Raw genomic sequence first — 20,177 nt, 5'->3', positions numbered from 1 at the left:
GTTCTGCACTTTCTCTCCCTCTTTCCCATTCATTCTTCCCCTTCTCCTCCCCCTCCCCTCCTCCTGTCGCGCTCACCTTCTCCCTGCCTCCTCTCTCCCTTTCCCATTCATCCTTTCGCTCATTCTTCTCCTCCGTCCTTCCCCTTGTTCTGCACTTTCTCTCCCTCTTTCCCATTCATTCTTCCCCTTCTCCTCCCCCTCCCCTCCTCCTGTCGCGCTCACCTTCTCCCTGCCTCCTCTCTCCCTTTCCCATTCATCCTTTCGTTCATTCTTCTCCTCCGTCCTTCCCCTTGTTCTGCACTTTCTCTCCCTCTTTCCCATTCATTCTTCCCCTTCTCCTCCTCCTCCCCCTCCCCTCCTCCTGTCGCGCTCACCTTCTCCCTGCCTCCTCTCTCCCTTTCCCATTCATCCTTTCGCTCATTCTTCTCCTCCGTCCTTCCCCTTGTTCTGCACTTTCTCTCCCTCTTTCCCATTCATTCTTCCCCTTTTCCTCCTCCTCCCCTCCTCCTGTCGCACTCACCTTCTCCCTGCCTCCTCTCTCCCTTTCCCATTCATCCTTTCGCTCATTCTTCTCCTCCGTCCTTCCCCTTGTTCTGCACTTTCTCTCCCTCTTTCCCATTCATTCTTCCCCTTCTCCTCCCCCTCCCCTCCTCCTGTCGCGCTCACCTTCTCCCTGCCTCCTCTCTCCCTTTCCCATTCATCCTTTCGCTCATTCTTCTCCTCCGTCCTTCCCCTTGTTCTGCACTTTCTCTCCCTCTTTCCCATTCATTCTTCCCCTCCGTCCTTCCCCTTGTTCTGCACTTTCTCTCCCTCTTTCCCATTCATTCTTCCCCTTCTCCTCCCCCTCCCCTCCTCCTGTCGCGCTCACCTTCTCCCTGCCTCCTCTCTCCCTTTCCCATTCATCCTTTCGCTCATTCTTCTCCTCCGTCCTTCCCCTTGTTCTGCACTTTCTCTCCCTCTTTCCCATTCATTCTTCCCCTTCTCCTCCCCCTCCCCTCCTCCTGTCGCGCTCACCTTCTCCCTGCCTCCTCTCTCCCTTTCCCATTCATCCTTTCGCTCATTCTTCTCCTCCGTCCTTCCCCTTGTTCTGCACTTTCTCTCCCTCTTTCCCATTCATTCTTCCCCTTCTCCTCCCCCTCCCCTCCTCCTGTCGCGCTCACCTTCTCCCTGCCTCCTCTCTCCCTTTCCCATTCATCCTTTCGCTCATTCTTCTCCTCCGTCCTTCCCCTTGTTCTGCACTTTCTCTCCCTCTTTCCCATTCATTCTTCCCCTTCTCCTCCCCCTCCCCTCCTCCTGTCGCGCTCACCTTCTCCCTGCCTCCTCTCTCCCTTTCCCATTCATCCTTTCGCTCATTCTTCTCCTCCGTCCTTCCCCTTGTTCTGCACTTTCTCTCCCTCTTTCCCATTCATTCTTCCTTCTCCTCCTCCTCCCCCTCCCCTCCTCCTGTCGCGCTCACCTTCTCCCTGCCTCCTCTCTCCCTTTCCCATTCATCCTTTCGCTCATTCTTCTCCTCCGTCCTTCCCCTTGTTCTGCACTTTCTCTCCCTCTTTCCCATTCATTCTTCCCCTTCTCCTCCCCCTCCCCTCCTCCTGTCGCGCTCACCTTCTCCCTGCCTCCTCTCTCCCTTTCCCATTCATCCTTTCGCTCATTCTTCTCCTCCGTCCTTCCCCTTGTTCTGCACTTTCTCTCCCTCTTCCTCATTCATTCTTTCCCCGCCCCCCCCCGCCCCGTCCTGCGCTTTCCCTCCGCCTGCCTCCTTCCTCCCGTCCCTCGCCCCGTCCCCCTTTGTGCTCGCCCCCGGCCCCCCATCCTCCCCCCTCCCCTCCCCTCCCCTCCCCTCCCCTCCCTCGCCGCGGCCTGGGCCGCCCCCGCCGCCCCGCGCGGCCCCCGGCGGCTGCAGGCGGAGCGGGCCCGGCAGGAGGCGGAGGCGGAGGCGGGGCGGGCGGCCGCACGTCCCCCGGCCGGCCGAGCGGCCCCCCCGCCATGGGTCGGAAGCGCTGCGTGGGGGGAGACGGCTCCAAGATGGCGGCGGGCTGCTGCGGGGTGAAGAAGCAGAAACTCTCCAGCTCCCCCCCGTCGGGCTCGGCCGGGCCGGGCGGCGGCGGCGGCGGCTCCCGCTGCGGCGGGGCGGCGGCGGCGGGCGGCGGCGAGCCGGGGCTGCTGCCCCCGCCGGGGGGCGCCCCGCGCGTCAACGGCCTCGGGGGGCTGGCGGGCGGCTCCCCCGGCTGCGCCCTCTCGCCCGCGCTGCCGCCCAGCTGCGGCGGGGGCCCCGGCGGCCTCCCCGCCCCGGCCGCCGCCGCCGCCGCCGCCGCGCTGCTCTCCTCGCCCGGCGCCGGGCCCGGCGGCTGCAGGAAGATGGTGGTGTCGGCCGAGATGTGCTGCTTCTGCTTCGACGTGCTCTACTGTCACCTGTACGGATACCAGCCCCCGCGGAGCCCCCGCTTCACCAACGACCCGTAGTAAGTAAGCGGGCCCCCGCCCCGGGATCCCCGCCGCGCCGGGCGGGCGGCCTCTCGCCTCGTCCTTTGGAAACTTCGGCCTCCCTGTGGCTGCCTGTCTCGTGACCTCCGGCTAAGTTTGTCTCCCCCCCAAGAAACTTTGCCCTAAGACGCTTGTGCCCCCCATATCTTCTGCCGAGCCCCCTATCGCCCCGTCGAGCCCCCTATCGCCCCCTCGCAGGCCCCCCGTCGAGCCCCCTATGGCCCCCTCGCAGCCCCCCCGTCGAGCCCCCTATGGCCACCTCGCAGCCCTCCCCCTGTCCAGCCCCCTATGGCCCCCTCGCAGCCCTCCCCCTGTCCAGCCCCCTATGGCCCCCTCGCAGCCCTCCCCCTGTCCAGCCCCCTATGGCCCCCTCGCAGCCCTCCCCCTGTCCAGCCCCCTATGGCCCCCGATCGCCCCCTCGCAGCCCTCCCCCTGTCCAGCCCCCTATGGCCCCCGATCGCCCCCTCGCAGCCCTCCCCCTGTCCAGCCCCCGACCGCCCCCTCGCAGCCCTCCCCCTGTCCAGCCCCCGATCGCCCCCTCGCAGCCCTCCCCCTGTCGAGCCCCCGATCGCCCCCTCGCAGCCCTCCCCCTGTCCAGCCCCCGATCGCCCCCTCGCAGCCCTCCCCCTGTCCAGCCCCCGATCGCCCCCTCGCAGCCCTCCCCCTGTCCAGCCCCCGATCGCCCCCTCGCAGCCCTCCCCCTGTCCAGCCCCCGATCGCCCCCTCGCAGCCCTCCCCCTGTCCAGCCCCCGATCGCCCCCTCGCAGCCCTCCCCCTGTCCAGCCCCCGATCGCCCAGCCCTCCCCCTGTCCAGCCCCCTATGGCCCCCTCGCAGCCCTCCCCCTGTCCAGCCCCCTATGGCCCCCTCGCAGCCCTCCCCCTGTCCAGCCCCCTATGGCCCCCTCGCAGCCCTCCCCCTGTCCAGCCCCCTATGGCCCCCTCGCAGCCCTCCTCCGTCGAGCCCCCTATTGCTCCCCACACCTCTCCCCCTGTTGAGCCCCGCATTGCCCCCCCACACACATATCTTCCTCTGTCAACCCCACTATTCCACCCCCCGCCCCCACAACCCAATGTGTAATTGTAATGAATAGTTATTGTGGTGGTTGCAATCTCTCTCTGCACTCACTGAACCTAGGAGTAAGCTCCTTGGACACTGTGGGACTTACTTCTGAGTAAAACCCCCCAACAGAAACGTGCACAAGGTTGGGCTGTAATGTGAGCGCCTGGATAACCGACCAGGTGCCTGCAAAGTGTATTCATACAAAGAATCCCAAAGGCAAGCTTGCCATCTCCTTCTCTCTTGTTTTAAAAAAAAGTCTACCAAAAGTATTCTTCGGACACACATCCCAAATGACCCCCCCAGTTGGCAGCACCCCTTTGGCTGTGTGTGTGTGTGTGCATGCGCGCGCAAGTATGTGTCTCTGTCTGGCTGTCATACTTTCTGCTTTCCCTGTAAGACTGAGGTCTCCGCTATGGAAGTTGTTTTATCAACTGTCTGGCTCTCTAGCCGTTCTGTTTCCTACTTGGCTCCCTCCTCAACTACCTTTGTCGGAGTTCTCTGTATTTCCCCCCCCCCATTGGAACTAGTGGGTGTTTTCCAACTCTGAGAACAACCTCCCCCCCCCCCCATGCTATTCTCAGACATCCCACCTTCAAACCTCTTGCTTACCTTGTAAGAGTGCTCCACTTGTTCTCTCTAACTCAGGGGTGGGCAGCACACAGCCTGCACACAGGTTTGCGGCCCCCACTGCCACCGCCCAGTTGTGGGGCAGGGGAGTGGAAATTTAGCTTAAAAACTAGACATGCAGGGAGTCTGTACCTTGTTTGGAAGCAGGAAGCTCCAGTGAGTGCAGTTTTGCTTCCAAGCAAGGTGCATGCTCCCCATACCTTGTCGATATTTTGTGCTGCCATGCACTGACTCTTGGTAGCAAACTCAGCAGGGGACAGCCCCCGGTGGGGTCTGGGGGACAGTGTGGCCCACTGACAACCCTCAAAATTGCCCACCCCTGTTCTGGTAGAATGTCTCTCAGTTTTACTGCTTTAGGGCGCAATCCTATGCATGTTTAGCCAGGAAAATGTCCTACAACTCCCAGCATTCCCCAGCCAGCGTAGAGTTGTAGGACATTTTCCTGTCTAAACATGCATAGGATTGTGCCCTTAATGTGCTATTCCCCTTCCCCCCATGTTTGCAGCTGACCAACAACTTCTAACCTAGATCTCAAAAGTGTCTCCAGTCCCCTTGTGCCAGGAATAAACTCCTCTCACCCCCAATTACCCCAAGTTACTAATCTGTGGCAACTGTTAGTGCCATAGTCCCTGTCAAACTGCTTCTGGAAGACCTTCAGTGAATAGCTTCCTTCTCCTCTCTCCAGTTGCTGGTATATAGCCCCATGTGATCTAGTAGTTTAACCAACCACCCTTAGAAAACCAGTACCTCAAGTCTGTTAAAGGATTTCCCCAGCTTCTTTGCATGCTCATAGTAACCCTTTTTCAGATCTTCCTGCTCTCTCAGTAAAGGTTGCCACATCTCAGGGTGTTGCTCCCCCCCCCCCCGCCCTGTGTTTGTCTTGTAATGCTAATGGGAGCTGGGAAGGGAGATTTTCAGGGGAGAGCCAGTAGGCAGAAAGGGATTGCTTGACCCTTCCATCCATTTGGGCCTCAAGTGACAGCTGGATCTAGGAGCAGCTTCAGACTGAAAGCCTGATACTTTAAGGCACGGATACATAACCCCTGGGCCCTCAGTGCCTTCATTGCAGCCCTAAAGGCTCCCCTGCTGCCACCACCAAAGTCTCTCCTCCCCTGTTGTTGCTAGTAAAAAGAAAAGAGCAGTCTGTATCAGGAACTATTCTGTGCGTGTGCATGCGGCCCCCAAACCCTGTTCACATATGGCCCTCAGAGCTGAAAAGGTTGTGCACCCCTGCTTTAGGGGGAGTGCAACACCATCCAGAATAAGTCAAATACCGTCTCCCTGAGTAGATTTACTACTTACCTCTCTATGTGGCCATCAGCCCTCTTGGAGTTTCTCCTTTAAAATTAATCACAAGAGAATAGCCCCACTCTCACCTCCCAAATATTTTTGTGTGTCTGCAGCTTCTGGAACATTGCCCTTATATAATGCTCATTTGCTGTCTTTCACAGAAGCATGGTCATGCCTATATAGTTAAGATGGATAGTGTTCAACCATTGTAAAGCTTGAACATCCTAATCTTGATCATATCAAGATTGTTTGTCCAAACTATCTTAAATTTGAAACAGAGAATCTACTTTAAACTAGCCAAATTGAAAAGAAAATACAATTAAGAAATGGTTGAGATACAGCTCTTGTTTAAAGATTTCCCCTTGAAGTACAGATTTATCAAATTTGCAACTATTTTTTTATGCACCCTTAACATACTTTCTGTTTTTCCTTTTTCTGGTTTAGATATTCTCAAAAATTAAAGGAAATTGCAGAGGTCTTCTCCTTCCGGGTTTGGCAAAAATCTGGTGTATATCCATAAAAATGTGAGGCTCAAAAGGTTCCATTTGAGTCTTTAATTTAAGTAAGGGCAAGTCAAATTGTAAATAGTGCTTAATGCCAGGTTGCCTGTTCCCTGGGAGAGATTCTTCTCCAAAGAAAGCTCACTGCTGCCAGACTGACAGTGCAATCCTATACATATCTACTCAGTCCCATGGAGTTAGTGGGGCTTACTCTCAAAAAAGCGGGTACAGGAGGCTTTGCAACTGCTGAAGTCCATAGGTCTGAGAAAGCTGAGGGAGGGGGGAGGTATGTGGCAAGGTGAGGTAGCATCCTCTGTGTAAATGTTTTGGGCTGGTCTGTGGTTGTGTGTAGGTCTTTGCATGGTGTATGTGTGGAGTTGCATTTGTGTAAAGTGATCATGATGGGATGAGAGTGAAGGGGTTTGTGTTGATTGCCTCTTGGTTTGTGCATAGTGCTTGTGCGTGTCTTGTGTTGTGTTTGTGTAGTGTATGGATGTGTAGGGGTTTGTAAGAAGTGCCTGTAAGGGGTTAGGTCTAGAGTGACCCAGACCATTCCAGTTTTAACGGCGAAAGGAGTTGAACCTGGTCTGCATTCGGAATTTCATGCTGATTATTTATTCAAGGAAATTAGCTCTATAGGAAATGATCGATGTAATGATAAGCACTGTTTACTGCTGTAGATAACCTTTACTGTGCTCTTCAATATACAAACATATCATGATGTTAGTATATTTATCAGCATATTTTATGATGTAAGTTAGACTTATAGATAGATTTTTGTCTCTGACACCAAAGAGCACCATGGATAAACTTGGAGCTAAACAGAATTTCCCATGTCCGAACTTGTATTCACTTCAGTGCATTGTTAGACCTACTCATGAACTATTATAGAACGATGATAGAGTTTTATTTGTATTTATTTCTAAAATGTATAAACTGGCCTTCATCCACAAGGGTTGCCAGACATAAAAACAAACAAATCTAATATAAAAACAATACAATTATACATTAAAAGACAAATTAAAACAGCAACCCTTCATCTAGCAAGCCAAACAAAAACCCAACAGCCAGTTCAGTTAAAAAATAAAGTAAATTTAAAATAGTTGAATCCTAAAATGTTAAAATGCTTGGGCAAAAAGAAGTGCTGAAAAGAAAACAAAGTCAGTGCCAATCATATCTCTTTGGGGAGGGCATTCCAAAGTCAGGGTGCCACTACAGAGAAGGCCCTCTCCTTTGTAAATGTGTAGTGTATGTCACCCACTGACAGTATTTGGAAAAGGGCCTCCCTTGAAGATCTTAGTGCAGGGGCAGCATGGTATAGAAGGAGGTGGTCCTTAAGGTATTTGGGCCTCAAGCCTACAGATAACTAGCACCTTAACTTGGGCTTGGTAGCAAATAGGGAGCCTTAAAAATTGCTGTAATATGGCTCCATTGAGATGAACCAAACAAAATTCTAGCTGTTGAATTTTATAGACGTGAGGTGTCCTACCCCCCCTTCTCCTAACTCAATGAATTCTCTTTTCAATTCTCTTTTCAAAGAACGAGGACGTTCTAAAATAAAAAGGTTCTTCTTCCCTTCATCATCACCTTATCATCATCATCTTACTTTCTTACGTCATTCATTCATTCATTCATTCGATGTATGAGTCGCCCTATAGCTAAAGCTGTCACGGTGGCATACAGAATAAAAACAACTATAAATTCAGCTATACACCAAAAAGCACAGAAACATTAAGGTGCCCGTCTTAATGTCCATACCATGGAAGCAATAAACACTTTTGTCCAGTCTCGTACTCTGTGCTCTTTTGCAACTGAGCTCACCCATTTTTCCTTGGTCTTTCAGCTCTGGTCTTCACCCAAACAGCAGTTTGTGTGTTTCTGTACCCTTGCGTACATTCACAAGCTATTTCTAATGAACGCACAAACTCTTATAATCCTGTGCAACTTTGTATGACTATCAACCAAAGGCAGAGCGGGGATGGGAGGAACAACGACGATGGGGCGTCTACCAGCTTTATTCAGTGACCCATTTGAGTGTCCTGCCATGTCCTGAGACTGACACAGAAGACTTATATGATGCCTCTATCCAGTTGCCACAAGGCTACCAGCTTCTGTGCTTTCCTCCCACCTGCTCCCTGGGCACATCTAGTGAATACATCTGGTTTTCATCTACTCTTAGGTTAGGGACACACATTCATGATAACATAAACACATCACTTAGCTCATGTATAACTGTCTTACAAATACCACAGATGGGCAATACCTTTATTAGGACCAACCAAAATTCCAGAAAATTGTGCAAGCTTTCAAGTTCGCCAGAACTCTTAATCAGGCTAGGTGGCTCAAAAAGCATGGGATGAGTGAAGAAACAGCGAAGTCCAAAATTATGGCCAGGTTTTGTGGCTCTGAGATCTGCAGTTTAGGTACACCCAATCTCAAAATGGAGATTTGCAGTCTGAATGAAGTTTAGGGCGCAGTCCTATGCATGTTTAGACAGAAAAAAGGCCTACAACCCCAGCCTTGCTGGTTGGGGCATGCTGGGAGTTGTAGGCCTTTTTTCTGTCTAAACATGCATAGGTGGGATTGTGTCTTTAGTCAGTGGTAGATATCGCAGGTATCAGATTGCAGCTAGCAGTGCATTGTGGGATAGAAAAGCAATGGCTGATCTCCATCTCTGGAAATTCAAAGGCCAGCTGTAACACTGATTTGCCTTTTGCCTTGAGCAAAGCACACAGAATCTTGAGGTGGCACAACGATTTACAGATAAGAGAGTTGGAGAGTAAGAGTAAACTTTACCTACTTTTCCAAGGTGTACTTATGGGTGAAATGAAGATTCTAATCAGGTTATTGAACAAAAATATAGCATTTAGGAGGAGGTAGTTACTCTGGATTAATATAGTGTACATGGCTGCAACCTTGGCGTAGCATAGAAAACTCTATACAGCTCCAATGTTGCTCCTACATATCACAGCCCCCATCTTTTTCTTTTTCTTTTCAGTCAGAGGCCCTTGGAAGAGAACCGTATTTTCTCAATATTGTTTTCTTTTCTATAAATGACTTGCCTTAACCTAGCCCATTTACCTTATCCCTGACAGAATCATTTCCTGTAATGGCACACATACTCTGAGTTCCCTAACAACTATATAGCTAAAATGGAGCCACTGAGAAACTAGAGGGAGGTATCAGCATGTTTGGTGGGAAACTCAGGTTTGCAGAAGTACAAAAAAAAAATATTTACAAAATAAATTCTAACGGGCCAAGAAACAAAGCAAAACACACACACACGCACACAAAACACCCTAGTCTAAAAATGACTGAGCACACTCAGTCGCTTGGAATGTTAAGTGTCAGTTGTGTTGGTGGGTGGGGAATGGAATGGCATATCCTAGAAAAGGGCATGACTGGCTGGCAGGAACTGAACATGAGCACTCAGGCTAAGGGATGAGCATACACAACAACAGTATGTTGCAGGTCCCACTTACTCCCTGTAATGCTAATATATATGGTTTTCAACCCTTTCTTCAGTATGAATCCTCTAGCTATTTTGCTCCATACACATATTGACACACTGTGTTTTTGTGTTCCTTGCACTGGAAACTCCTCTCAACTCTGTTGTTCAGTTGCTGTACAGTTTCCAGCTCCTGATCCTTTCACCAGTGGCCACTAGTGAAGATACAGTCTCCGGCTAGCTCTACTGGAGCTATAGGCTGAAACAGATGGAGACTTTCCATGTTGTTTCCACTTAAAAATATTCCTTGTAGCAACTCTAACCCCAGAGTCAGCTGGTCATCTGTAGGCTCTGGCCAGGTGGAAAGCCAAGTGTTACTGGCCCTCCATTTTCCTAGATTTCGGAACAGCTGTGGGAGCACAGTAATGGTCGGCTCACTGTATGGCTGCAAATTTTAAAAAGTTGCCTCTACTCCAGTTTCACCAAAACCTTTTGTGTGCATCTAGTGTCTCCAGTAATAAGGAACATGTACATGCTTTGATCCCATGGGAAACAGCATGTGATATTAGGCACAGAAATTAGCTTCCTGAAAATCTGAACTCTCCTTTTAAGGTTCGAACCCTTTATGGCTTCAAGGCCTGATTTGCACATAATGACAACTCTGTATATGGGCTGTTGTTAAATCATGGATTGTTGCTACATGTCAACCCTGTGGTATGGTTTAACTATGGGCTGTTAACCATGATCAACCCAGAACGAGAACCCGTGGTTTGTTCTTTTGTTGTGAGCTCTGGGTTCTTCATGGTTAATAACTCATAGTTAAACCATAGCCCAGGGTTTGCATGTAACAACAACCCACGAATCAATGTCAACCCATTCTCGGTCCGTTCTCTGGGTTGTCGTTAGGTGCAAACCAGGTCAATGGCTGTTGGAAACTCCAGATGTTGGGATAGTGGATAAATAAGATTTCCAGTGGTGATGGGGGGGCAGTGTCTTGTATATGCCTTTCCTGGTAGCAGGTAAAATCAGAATAAATTACGCAAAATAGTCAAATATTTAAAAAAAAATATAGGAGTTGATTGGCTAACTATTTTTTGGCCACAGACTAGTATTGTCAAATATTCCATGAAATCAAGCATTTGCAACTGTGTAGGTGTCACCTTGCCTTTACAGTTCCATATAACATTGACTTTGGTTTTAATAGTTGCTATTACATTAATTCTTTTTACATTTCTTTAAGAAAAATAACTGTAGGCTGGCCCTAGTGTTCCATGATAAAAGCCAAAGAAAAGAACTGCTCAGTGAATCATTCACATTTAACTTTACCCAATATTGTTAAAAGTTACAATAATTAATTACATTTTTAAAAAAGTTAATTTAATTTCATTGTTTCACAAGTTAACAGAACTACTTTTGTAATTGGCATCAAACCTGTTGATGATTAAAGTTTTTTTTGTTATAAAAAAGTTAATGCTTTAAAAATGCCTGACTATTATTTGACCAATATTTATGACCAATCAAGTGACCAAATCTTTTTTGACTAGTAAAATGCTCAACCCTAAATTTGCTTGAGCTGAACAATTTTTACAGGTTGCAGAATTGAGCTTTTCTCAGTTCAGAATTGTGTGCAGATGGATGGATAGGATAGAGATAGATAGGGAGAGAGAGGGAACACACATCCCTGCTGAAAATGCTCTCACTGTCAAAATACCATTTTATGTCATCATGCAACACATAAATACTGCCTTTTGGTGGCCTGTCTGCTTTGTCACCTTCTTGAATCCTCAGCTCTTTTAGTTCGGATTCCTCTAGGCCAGTGGTCTCCAAAGTGGGGTGTGCACACCACAGGGGGTGCACAAGACGATCCATTGGGGTGCGCGAGCTGCCTCCCGCTGCTCCTACCAGCTGCAGTTGTGTGCAAGGAGGGTGGCGGCCTGGCTGAAGGAAAGCAGGAGGGAGATTAACCTTCCCTACTCAGCAAAGTGGGAAGGAGGTTAACCTCTTTCCCAGAATGAAGCCAAGAAGGAAGCAGGCAATTTCCTCTCAGCTTCCATCCTGCCAGGGGAGAGCAGGAAGGGTTAACTGCCCAGGAGGAGGTTAACCCTTTCCACTCTCCTTTGGCAGATTGAAGCCCCAAAGAAGAAAGCAAAGCCCTGCTTTCCTCTCTGCTGCCATCCTGCTGAAGGAGAACTGGAAGGAGATTAACCCTGCCCACTCTCTTTTCGAAGCTGAGAAGGAGGTAGGCACTTTCAGCTGCCATCCTGCCAAAGGAGAGTGGGAAGGGTTAACAGCGCAGGCCAAGCCACCAGTCTGCCAAGGAGTGGGGACCCTGCACAGGGTGTGGGGCTGGCAACCAGGACTCCTGGCCCTGGCTCAGGCAGGAGCCTGGCCAAGCGTGCCTTTTCCCTCTTTGCAAGGAGACCTTTCCCCTCCTTGCTAGTTGACAGTGGTGCCCTTGCTTGATGGCCAGCATATAGCAACGACCTGTGCACAGTTAAGTGGATTTACAGATTATAGTAATAATAATTTTTTTAAGTGAGAGCAAAAAGGGGTTTTGTACCATTAATTAATAAAATTAAAAATATTTTATCTTTATCTCATCATCCTGTTTAATTTTTAATTTTTATTTTTGTATGTGTTTTATAATGTACATAATATATTAGTACAGTACCACATGTATATAATTCATACATAAATATACATATATTGGGGGTGTGCACTCAAAAACTTTTCACTGATAGGGGTGCGCGATCAAAAAAGTTTGGAAACCACTGCTCTGTGCTAGGGTTGGCAAAATCTTATGCGCTATATAGAAAATTAAAGTCCTGGTATACACACTAGTGGTATTACCACTGATGTGTATTGCTGTGTCTTTGTACTCATCCTCTGCATGCTACAGCAAAGACCTATTGGAGAAGAGTAATAGCTCAGTGGTAGACTACCTGCTTTGCTTGCCAAAGGTCCCAGTTCATTCCCTGCCGCTTCCATATAGGACTGGGAAAGACCTCTGTCTGACATCCTGTTGCTGTCGGTCAGTGACAGTAATACTGAGTTCAGTGGATCAACTGGTCTGCTTTAAATAAGGCAGCTTTCTGTGTTCTTTTCCTTACAATAAGGAGGTGGGACATGTGCTCTGTGCTTGCCAGCGAGCTTCCTATTTCAGTCTTTTGACTTCCTCCAGGGCTTCTGTCATTCCTAAAGAAAACCTATGCCCCTTTTGAAAACGACATTTGAGCTATTCAGGATACATTGTGGATCATCACAGCCCACCATTTTGCCCTTCTTGCCAAGGAATGCTATATGTCTGGCAGCCCATTTCACAGGTGTAGTGGATTGGACCAAGTTTGGGGAGACTGAGCTTCAGATCCTTCCACAGCCATGAAACTCACTGGTTGACTGTGCGCCAGTCTCAGGTTCTGACTCTAGCCTACATCAGGGTTGTGACGATAAAATCGGAGGGAGAGATCCATGTACAACATCTTAAGCTCCTGGGAGGAAAGGTGGGATATAAATGTGATAAATAAAATTTAGTTGCCCTGGGAATGTGTTTGAACTATCGGCTTGATATACCCTAAGGGCACAGTCCTGTCAGTCGTGCCCTAGCTAGCTGCTCTGAAGCCTCCAAACTCAGAGGCTTCTGAGATTCCTATGTCCTGCTGGGCTGAAGCTGGCAAGGTGAGAGGAGCAGTGGAGGTGATCTTCACCTCCCTGTCCTCCATCTTTGGTGATTTTCAGCCCATCTAGCAAGGGAGCTTTGGAGGGGGAGGGAAGGAGGCAGGAGGAGGGTCATCCTCTCCTCTGATCTCCTCCCCGCTCACCAGAATGCCCCCTTTCCTCCTCCGAGGTCACTTTTTTGACCTCGGAGGGAAGTCAGCGCAGTTCCTTCCATGCTGGCTGCGAGGAGGCAGGGAAGGGGGGGTGGATCTCCGACTTCCCCTTCTGAGGCTGGAGTGCTGGATTTTTCCAAACAATCCTGTGGTCCCTGATATGCTCTCCCAGGGACCATAGGATTGCTTGGATGGATGGAATGAATGAATGAATGAATAAATAAATAAATAAATAAATAAAATACATTCTAAATAAAACAAATTAGAGACAGGAATGAGTTTTTCCTCACTGTGTTCTAGTTTTTCAAATACACTCACCTTTTATTTTGCCCCATCCTTTCTCTGTAACTAGTGTTTACCATGCTCAATTGGTTTCATTAATACCTTGCCAGCTCTCCATAAACAGTCTCATAGTCTCTCAGCCTATCCTTCCCTCCCGCTGTACCTTTCTTTTAAATCTTTGGGTCACCAAGGAATCCTCTACCATCCTGTAGTTCATTTGCTATGGTTGTAGCTCCCCATTGTAAAGCTTAGTTTGTGCCTACAATACTCCTTCCTGTCAGCTCCATGCCAGCCACCAATTTTGACTTCACCAGTGACAGCATAGCAATTAACACTACTCTTTACTATGTGATCAATATTGGGCGGGTCTTGACCCTGAACTTGCCTTGTGCCTCCAGAACACAACACAAAGTCAAGGAGAATCCCATGTTCTCCTCTCCAGCTGTGAAGGTAGGAGCTGGGTAGGGAATTCCACATAGAGCAAAGACAAAAGCCTGCCTCGCATTCAGCTTGGATTAGGAGGGTAGGGGAGAAGCTTGCAACCAGTAAGTGTGGAGACAAGCAAATCTAAGGCTGCCTTCACCCTCTATCTAGGAGCTGAACATGGAAGATGGAGGCAGGTTTTGGGTTTGCACTGTTTGGATGCTGGGCTCCCCATAAGCATGGAGCCAAAACAAACCCCAGGCTTCCTCTGTTCTTTAGGGCTGGGTATCATTCCGGCCACCCCCACCCTTCCAGGGTTTGGAAGAAAGTAACAGTCATATTTAACAGAAGCTGTGTGAACCATCACCATGGTTAATGAAATTGTGGATCCCTGGGAGGCAAATGTCCCCATCAAGAGAAGTTTCAGTCTGCCAAACAATTCTCGGTTGTAATATTTGGCTTTAGTAAAATGTCTTGTTAAAATTGAAACTTTGAAACCATGGAATTTTAGGAATACTGAACAGATATTCACCAAACCAGCAGAAAGCACACCTTTGCAATATTCTTGAATTGTTAACATAATATAAAATCAATTTAAAATGTGTTCTGGGTGGGCACAAAAACAGTTAGAAAAAGAATGAAGGCTGTACACAGTTTACACTGTTTACAGTTAAGTAAACTTCTTAACTGTGATAGCTTCATCAGAACTTTCTAAAACTATCTTCATCTTATACCCTTCACCAGACAGATTCGCCATACCCACTTTCACAATGACAAGAGCAATTGTCCTGATTGTATGACTAACAGAATTTTTAAGCTTTGCAACAACAGAGTACCGAAAAGTCCACTTGCATTAACATGAGAGCTGCTCCTGTGCCAATGATTATAGTAGTTGTGAATAACTTGGATGCTACATAACGACAGGCTACCTCTTTCTGTGTTTCCTGGAGATCCCTTGATTTATACTAAATGCAACTCTTGGCAGGGCACTTGAGGACCCAGAAAAACACGGGTCTGTGCTGGTGTGAAAACGTTCCACCCAGTGCATGACTATTGGTGATTTCATGTTCTTATTCACTTGACTATATTATCGAGTGGTGATTACAGGATACTTGAGGAGTCATGTTGTTAGACCACTGGTCCGTCTTGCCCAGTTTTGTCTAGTCACACTAGCAACAGTTTTCCAAGGTGGGGCCTTCTGCGTTCTGAGTTCTTCTGAGCCTATGTCCTCTTAAAGCCTAATTCAATATAGACTATTTGGGATCCAAATTCCTAACACAAGGTACTGCTTACATGTTGCGGCATTTCAGCTTCTGTCCTCCCATCAGCATCCCCTGAACACCCCCCTCCCCTCTGGAATGGTACATCTTAAGATGTATGGAGTTACTGCCATAGGAAATAACTGTCCTTTGTGTGCCTCTTGAACTTTGTAGGTACCAGTGTTTGTAAAACTTCTTAATTTTCTTAAAACCAACTAAAATTCTGAAGCTACATCTGTGTTGCCTCACGTGCATTTTTAAAATTCTGTTTATAAGGCTCTACATTACATTGCTTATATACCTTCCATCCATCGTTATGAATTAAAGATTATGGAGGAATGGGAGGGGGGCATATTGACACAGAAGAACCTGTTTAGCAGTGATTGATCTTGTAGATTCTCTCCCGCCCCCCCACAGCATCGCCATTCAGTTTTATGTAAGGCTTTCATCACAAAAGGGCTGTGTGTCTGTGTGGGGGGGGGGGGAGAGAGAGATTTCCTATGTTTTGTTCCAGAGTGTATAAATTGTGCACACATACCCCATATACCTAATGGGAATCTATTACTCATCCGTGAGTCCATAAAGTGTCAATATGCAAATTTGGAAAGAGCATTTAATTCCAGAGGGTTAGTTACATTAGTCTGTTACAGGAAAAACAACAAAGAATCTTGTGTGGCACCTTCAAGAACAGATTTATTGTACCATAAGCTTTTGTGGGCAAAAGCCCACTGTCAGAGGCATCAACTAAAGAGTATGTAGTTTCAGCTCCGCTTTTAATTAATGTGTCAGAAATTAATTCCACCCACAGGTTAGTTTGTGACTGACTAATCAAAGAATATATTACCCATGGAACTCCCTTCACTGAGCTATTTGGGGGATTACTCTCTAAAATACCCTAGTTATGCATTCTCAGTGCTTAATGTTTAGATGAAAAATACACCATTTTTGCTTGCACATATATATTTAAAACTTTTATTCAGCTTCACGGGAATCCATTTGAGGTTCCTTAATGTTTAGAGTTGTTGTTGTTGTTGTTAAGTCGTGTCCGACTCTTCGTGACCCCATGGACCATAGCACTCCAGGCCTTCCTGTCCTGCGCTCTCTCCCGGAGTGTGCTCAAGGTCATATTCATTGCATCGGTGATGCTATCTAGCCATCTCATCCTCTGCCGTCCCCTTCTCCTTTTGCCTTCAGTCTTTCCCAGCATCCGGGTCTTTTCCAGTGACTTTTCTCTTCACATTAGGTGGCCAAGAGTAGCTCAGATATATTTTAAGTGCCAATAAAAATTGTGGAAAAGTAGGCTGAATTAGATTAAACATGAGCAGCAAAGAGTCTATTTAAGGGACGATGCTGTGGGTATGAAACAGTGATGAAGACTTACTTCACCACTGCCTGTGTCACTGCAGGTCTGTCTGGTGGAGCAGTTTAAGGCAGTGAGGGAACTTTTACAACCTTCTCCTCCCTCATCAGATTTCTGTGACATTTTTCCCAGGCACTTGGTGCATAAAATTGCTTGCGCTTGTGACTTGGATGCTGTCGTCACTGAGGGTCTAGTCCTGCCATGTAGTGCTCGGTTTAGTCATATTCGGTTAGATAGGTTTCAGTTTTTGCCTGGAGATACAGAGAGGTCTTGTTTGTTGAATCCTTCCCCATCCTGGTTTATTACGGCTGGTGTGGAAAAGTCGGCTGCTTTGGTCACGACAATGGCACATTGTTTATTATCCAAGGATGAGATGTTGGCTACCTTGAAACAGGCAGTGCTACAGACCTCACTGAAAAAGCCATAAATATTTGGGGGGTGGGGGCAGGGGAGGGTTATTTGGCCAACATGTAACTCAACATTTCCAAGCAAGGTAGTTGATGGGTGGTGGCAGATAAATCCCCATTTTTCCTAGATTAAACTGTCATTCTGGATCTGAAGCCTCTTCGTATGATCTGACTGGGACTGAGATTATTCTGGTGGATGACCTGCATCCACAGCTGGGCAAGAGGACTGAGCTGTTGTTAGTTCTCATAGCCAATTATCTTGAAAGTCAGTAAGTGTAGCTGTGTCTCCTGTAGGACTTTGTAGAATTTGCAGGCACTGCTTTGCTGCCTGGGTCTGTTCCACCTCAGAAACCAACTTGTGAAATCCCTTAAAGTTCTGTCACTTACATTGTTTAATACCTATACAAAGCTGGAGGCTGGGTTCATCTGGAAGGTTGGAGACAGCTGTTATCAAGTATGATGGTGGTAGCTGGCTCTATTTAATTTGGATCCAGGAGCAATGGACTCTTCCCTGAATGAGCACCTATGGGCTGTTTTGGACTGGATGAATGTTAATGAACTGAGACTTAATACAAATAGAATGGAAGTAATTATGGCTGGATGGACTGTAGGATCGTGGTGGGTGAGTGATGCCTGTACTTGAAGGGATCACAATCCTTTAAAGAGTCATGGTCTTGGCCTAAGAATATTTTTCGATCGACTGTTGCTGTGCTTCGGAATGATCCAGTTGCAGTTGTGGTCAGGTTGCTTTTTATCAACTGCAAAGAAGATATGCTGGCAGTACTCCCACCTACAGACCCTCATAGTAACCTCATGGACTGACTACTGCAGTGCATTCTGCATGGGGCTGCCTTTGAAGACTGAAAAACTCAACTGGTACGAGATGCAGCTGCCTGGATTGAACTGCAGGGGCAATAATACCCAATACTACATGTCCTGTTTCACTGGTTTTCTGTTAGCTTGCAGGCCCAGTTCAAGGTGCTGATTATTTCTATATTATGCCTTTAACAGCCATGGGGCAGTGCATCTTCAGGAGTGTCTCCTCACTTATGAGATATCTCTCCCCTCTATTGGAAGTCTAGTGGCAAAGCTTGTTCAGTATCCCATTCTGCTGGGATGTAGAATATGCCTTGTAGGAGGGTATTCTCTGACAATGAACCTCCAGTACTGACTTCTCATTCTGAAGAAGTCTTATCTAAGCCCATACTCTTTGTAGTCTTGAATTATATAAGCAGCTTTTTAAAATGCATTTGGCCCCCCAAAGAGGAAAAGTTATAGTAGCTGAGCTGATCTTAAGTGTTGTTGTTGTTGTTACTGAGGGATAGTTCTGTATCCCAATTTGACAAGCTCATTTGAAAACACAGTATAAATGCTGTAACAAAAATAAAATACAACTGAAGCTAAGACATTCAAATCACAAAAAAGCATCAAAGGATGCTAGAATATTCAGAAATGCTTTATTTTTAACTTTTACAGAAAGGAGTTTAGATGGCAACATTGAGGTGTATCAAAACACGCAGCAGAAATGGTAAATTGATTATTAAAGAAGGAATGCCAAGCTATGTAAAACATAGCTGTACACCTTCAAAGTAGTTAACACATGGAAGTTGTACAAAACGTCTGCTTTTTGATGTTGGAATTTACAATTACTGTAATGGGAGCAAAAACTTTATGAATGGGGGGGCTTTATGCCCTTCGGTTTGGTTAGAAAATGGGATATTTCTTTGGAAGGAGTGTAAACTGAACTCAAGAGAGGAATTGTTTGAAAGCCATACAACTGTAGTGCAATCCTCCCCATTCCCCATAATATGCTGTTTTTAGGTTTTCTTCACTATCATAGTTTTGGCGTGATATGCAGGTCTGCAAACTATGATTAGTGCTTTCCATCCAATCCAGAATTGGAAACTTGCTCCAATCAGTAGCTTCTGATTCTGGTTTGAAAGGCAACCTCTAACCAGTTTGCCAGTTTTAACTTCATGGCAAACTATTTTACTGCTAAAGAGCAATTTTCAAGGGAAATCGTGTGCAAGACGGAAGGAGTGAGCCCTGGGGAACCTCAGCTCTGTCACAATCCACAAGGCCCTGGTTTGGCGGATTGTTGGAATTGAGCCCAAATGTATGAGTGAGTTGTGTTAAAGGTTACCTAAATATTTAGGTCACAAACTGAACAGGCCATGCAAGCTGCCATTCATCTAGTGCATGGCTGGCTGGGGATGGTGGGAGTTGTAGTCCAACACATCTGGAAGGCACCAGGTTGGGGAAGGCTGATCTAGTGCATTGTTCACAAAATTCTGGGGGAATCCATGTTGCTTTAATTCATAGATAATCTTTCTGTCCTATAAGGGCTCTAAAGGTGGCTAACAATAAGATACTTGTATTAAAGCGCACAAACAGCAGCAAAGTCGAAACAATGATAATAATTGTCTAATGCCATGTAGACAGTGGTCATCCTGCTTATGCACCTGTGGTTGAAATAATCATAATTCTTTGATAACTTCAAATGGCTAAGAGAAGTAGTGGTCCTCCGTTTGGGTATAAAGTGAGATTTTTGTTTGGGAGGAGCGTGAACTGAACTCGAGAGAGGAACTGCTTGAAAGCCATATATCTGTAGTGTGATATTGGAACACTATTCTATTTTTATTTATTATAGTTATAGGAACACTATTCCTATAGGAATAGTTACAGGAACACTATTCTGTTTTTTATTTATTATCACGTAAATTTTCGTGAAAACATTGAAAAGGTTTTACAGAAATGTTCCATTTTGCCTTATTTTTATTTTTTTTTTGCCATTTGCACAGGAATTGGTAAGGCTTTTACAAAGTGGCACATTCTCTGAATGTTTAATAAATGCTGTGTACTTAAGAAATACCATTGCGCTGCTCAACAAGGAATTCCTGCACACTCAGAAGTAAGAGTGGTGAATGCACCTTGGCATTAGGAGCCAGGAAAAGGGAGTATCAGGAAGTTACAGAATGAATGTGCAATCAGAGCTTCCTTGAATTAGCTACATTTTTCAGAGCTAATGAGAAATTAAATCTTTTGGCAGCCTCAGAATCTTAACTGGAATCTTGGATAACCGATTGTTGTTGTTGTTCAATCGTTCAGTCGTGTCCGACTCTTCGTGACCCCATGGACCATAGCACGCCAGGCCTTCCTGTCCTGTGCTCTCTCCCAGAGCGTGCTCAACTCCATATTCATTGCATCAGTGAT

The 20,177-nt window shown here is 47.0% G+C and overlaps 1 protein-coding gene across 9 annotated transcripts in view; it reads left to right on the top strand.

Moving 5' to 3' along the window:
• The first annotated feature begins 1,884 nt into the window (after nt 1-1,884).
• Nucleotides 1,885-20,177, top strand: part of AMMECR1 (AMMECR nuclear protein 1) — a 144,777-nt gene continuing 126,484 nt past the window's right edge. For 7 of the 9 annotated variants that reach the window (XR_014784858.1, XR_014784856.1, XR_014784855.1 and 4 more), the window contains exon 1: nt 1,898-2,459. Coding sequence is in view for 5 of the 9 variants with exons in the window: in XM_084814140.1 (XP_084670266.1) it covers nt 1,984-2,459 (476 nt within the window). In the remaining 4 variants the exon portion in view is untranslated. Of the gene's footprint in view, nt 2,460-20,177 lie in introns of all 9 variants that reach the window. The other 2 variants (XM_084814144.1, XM_084814139.1) reach the window with 2 other exon arrangements.

The sequence above is a fragment of the Heloderma suspectum genome, chromosome 9, assembly GCF_057233095.1.
Source record: "Heloderma suspectum isolate Gila_16-S chromosome 9, 16-S_ref, whole genome shotgun sequence".
Taxonomy (NCBI): domain Eukaryota; kingdom Metazoa; phylum Chordata; class Lepidosauria; order Squamata; family Helodermatidae; genus Heloderma; species Heloderma suspectum.
Note: the sequence above shows the minus strand (reverse complement) of the source record. Positions and strands in the feature narration are given on the sequence as shown.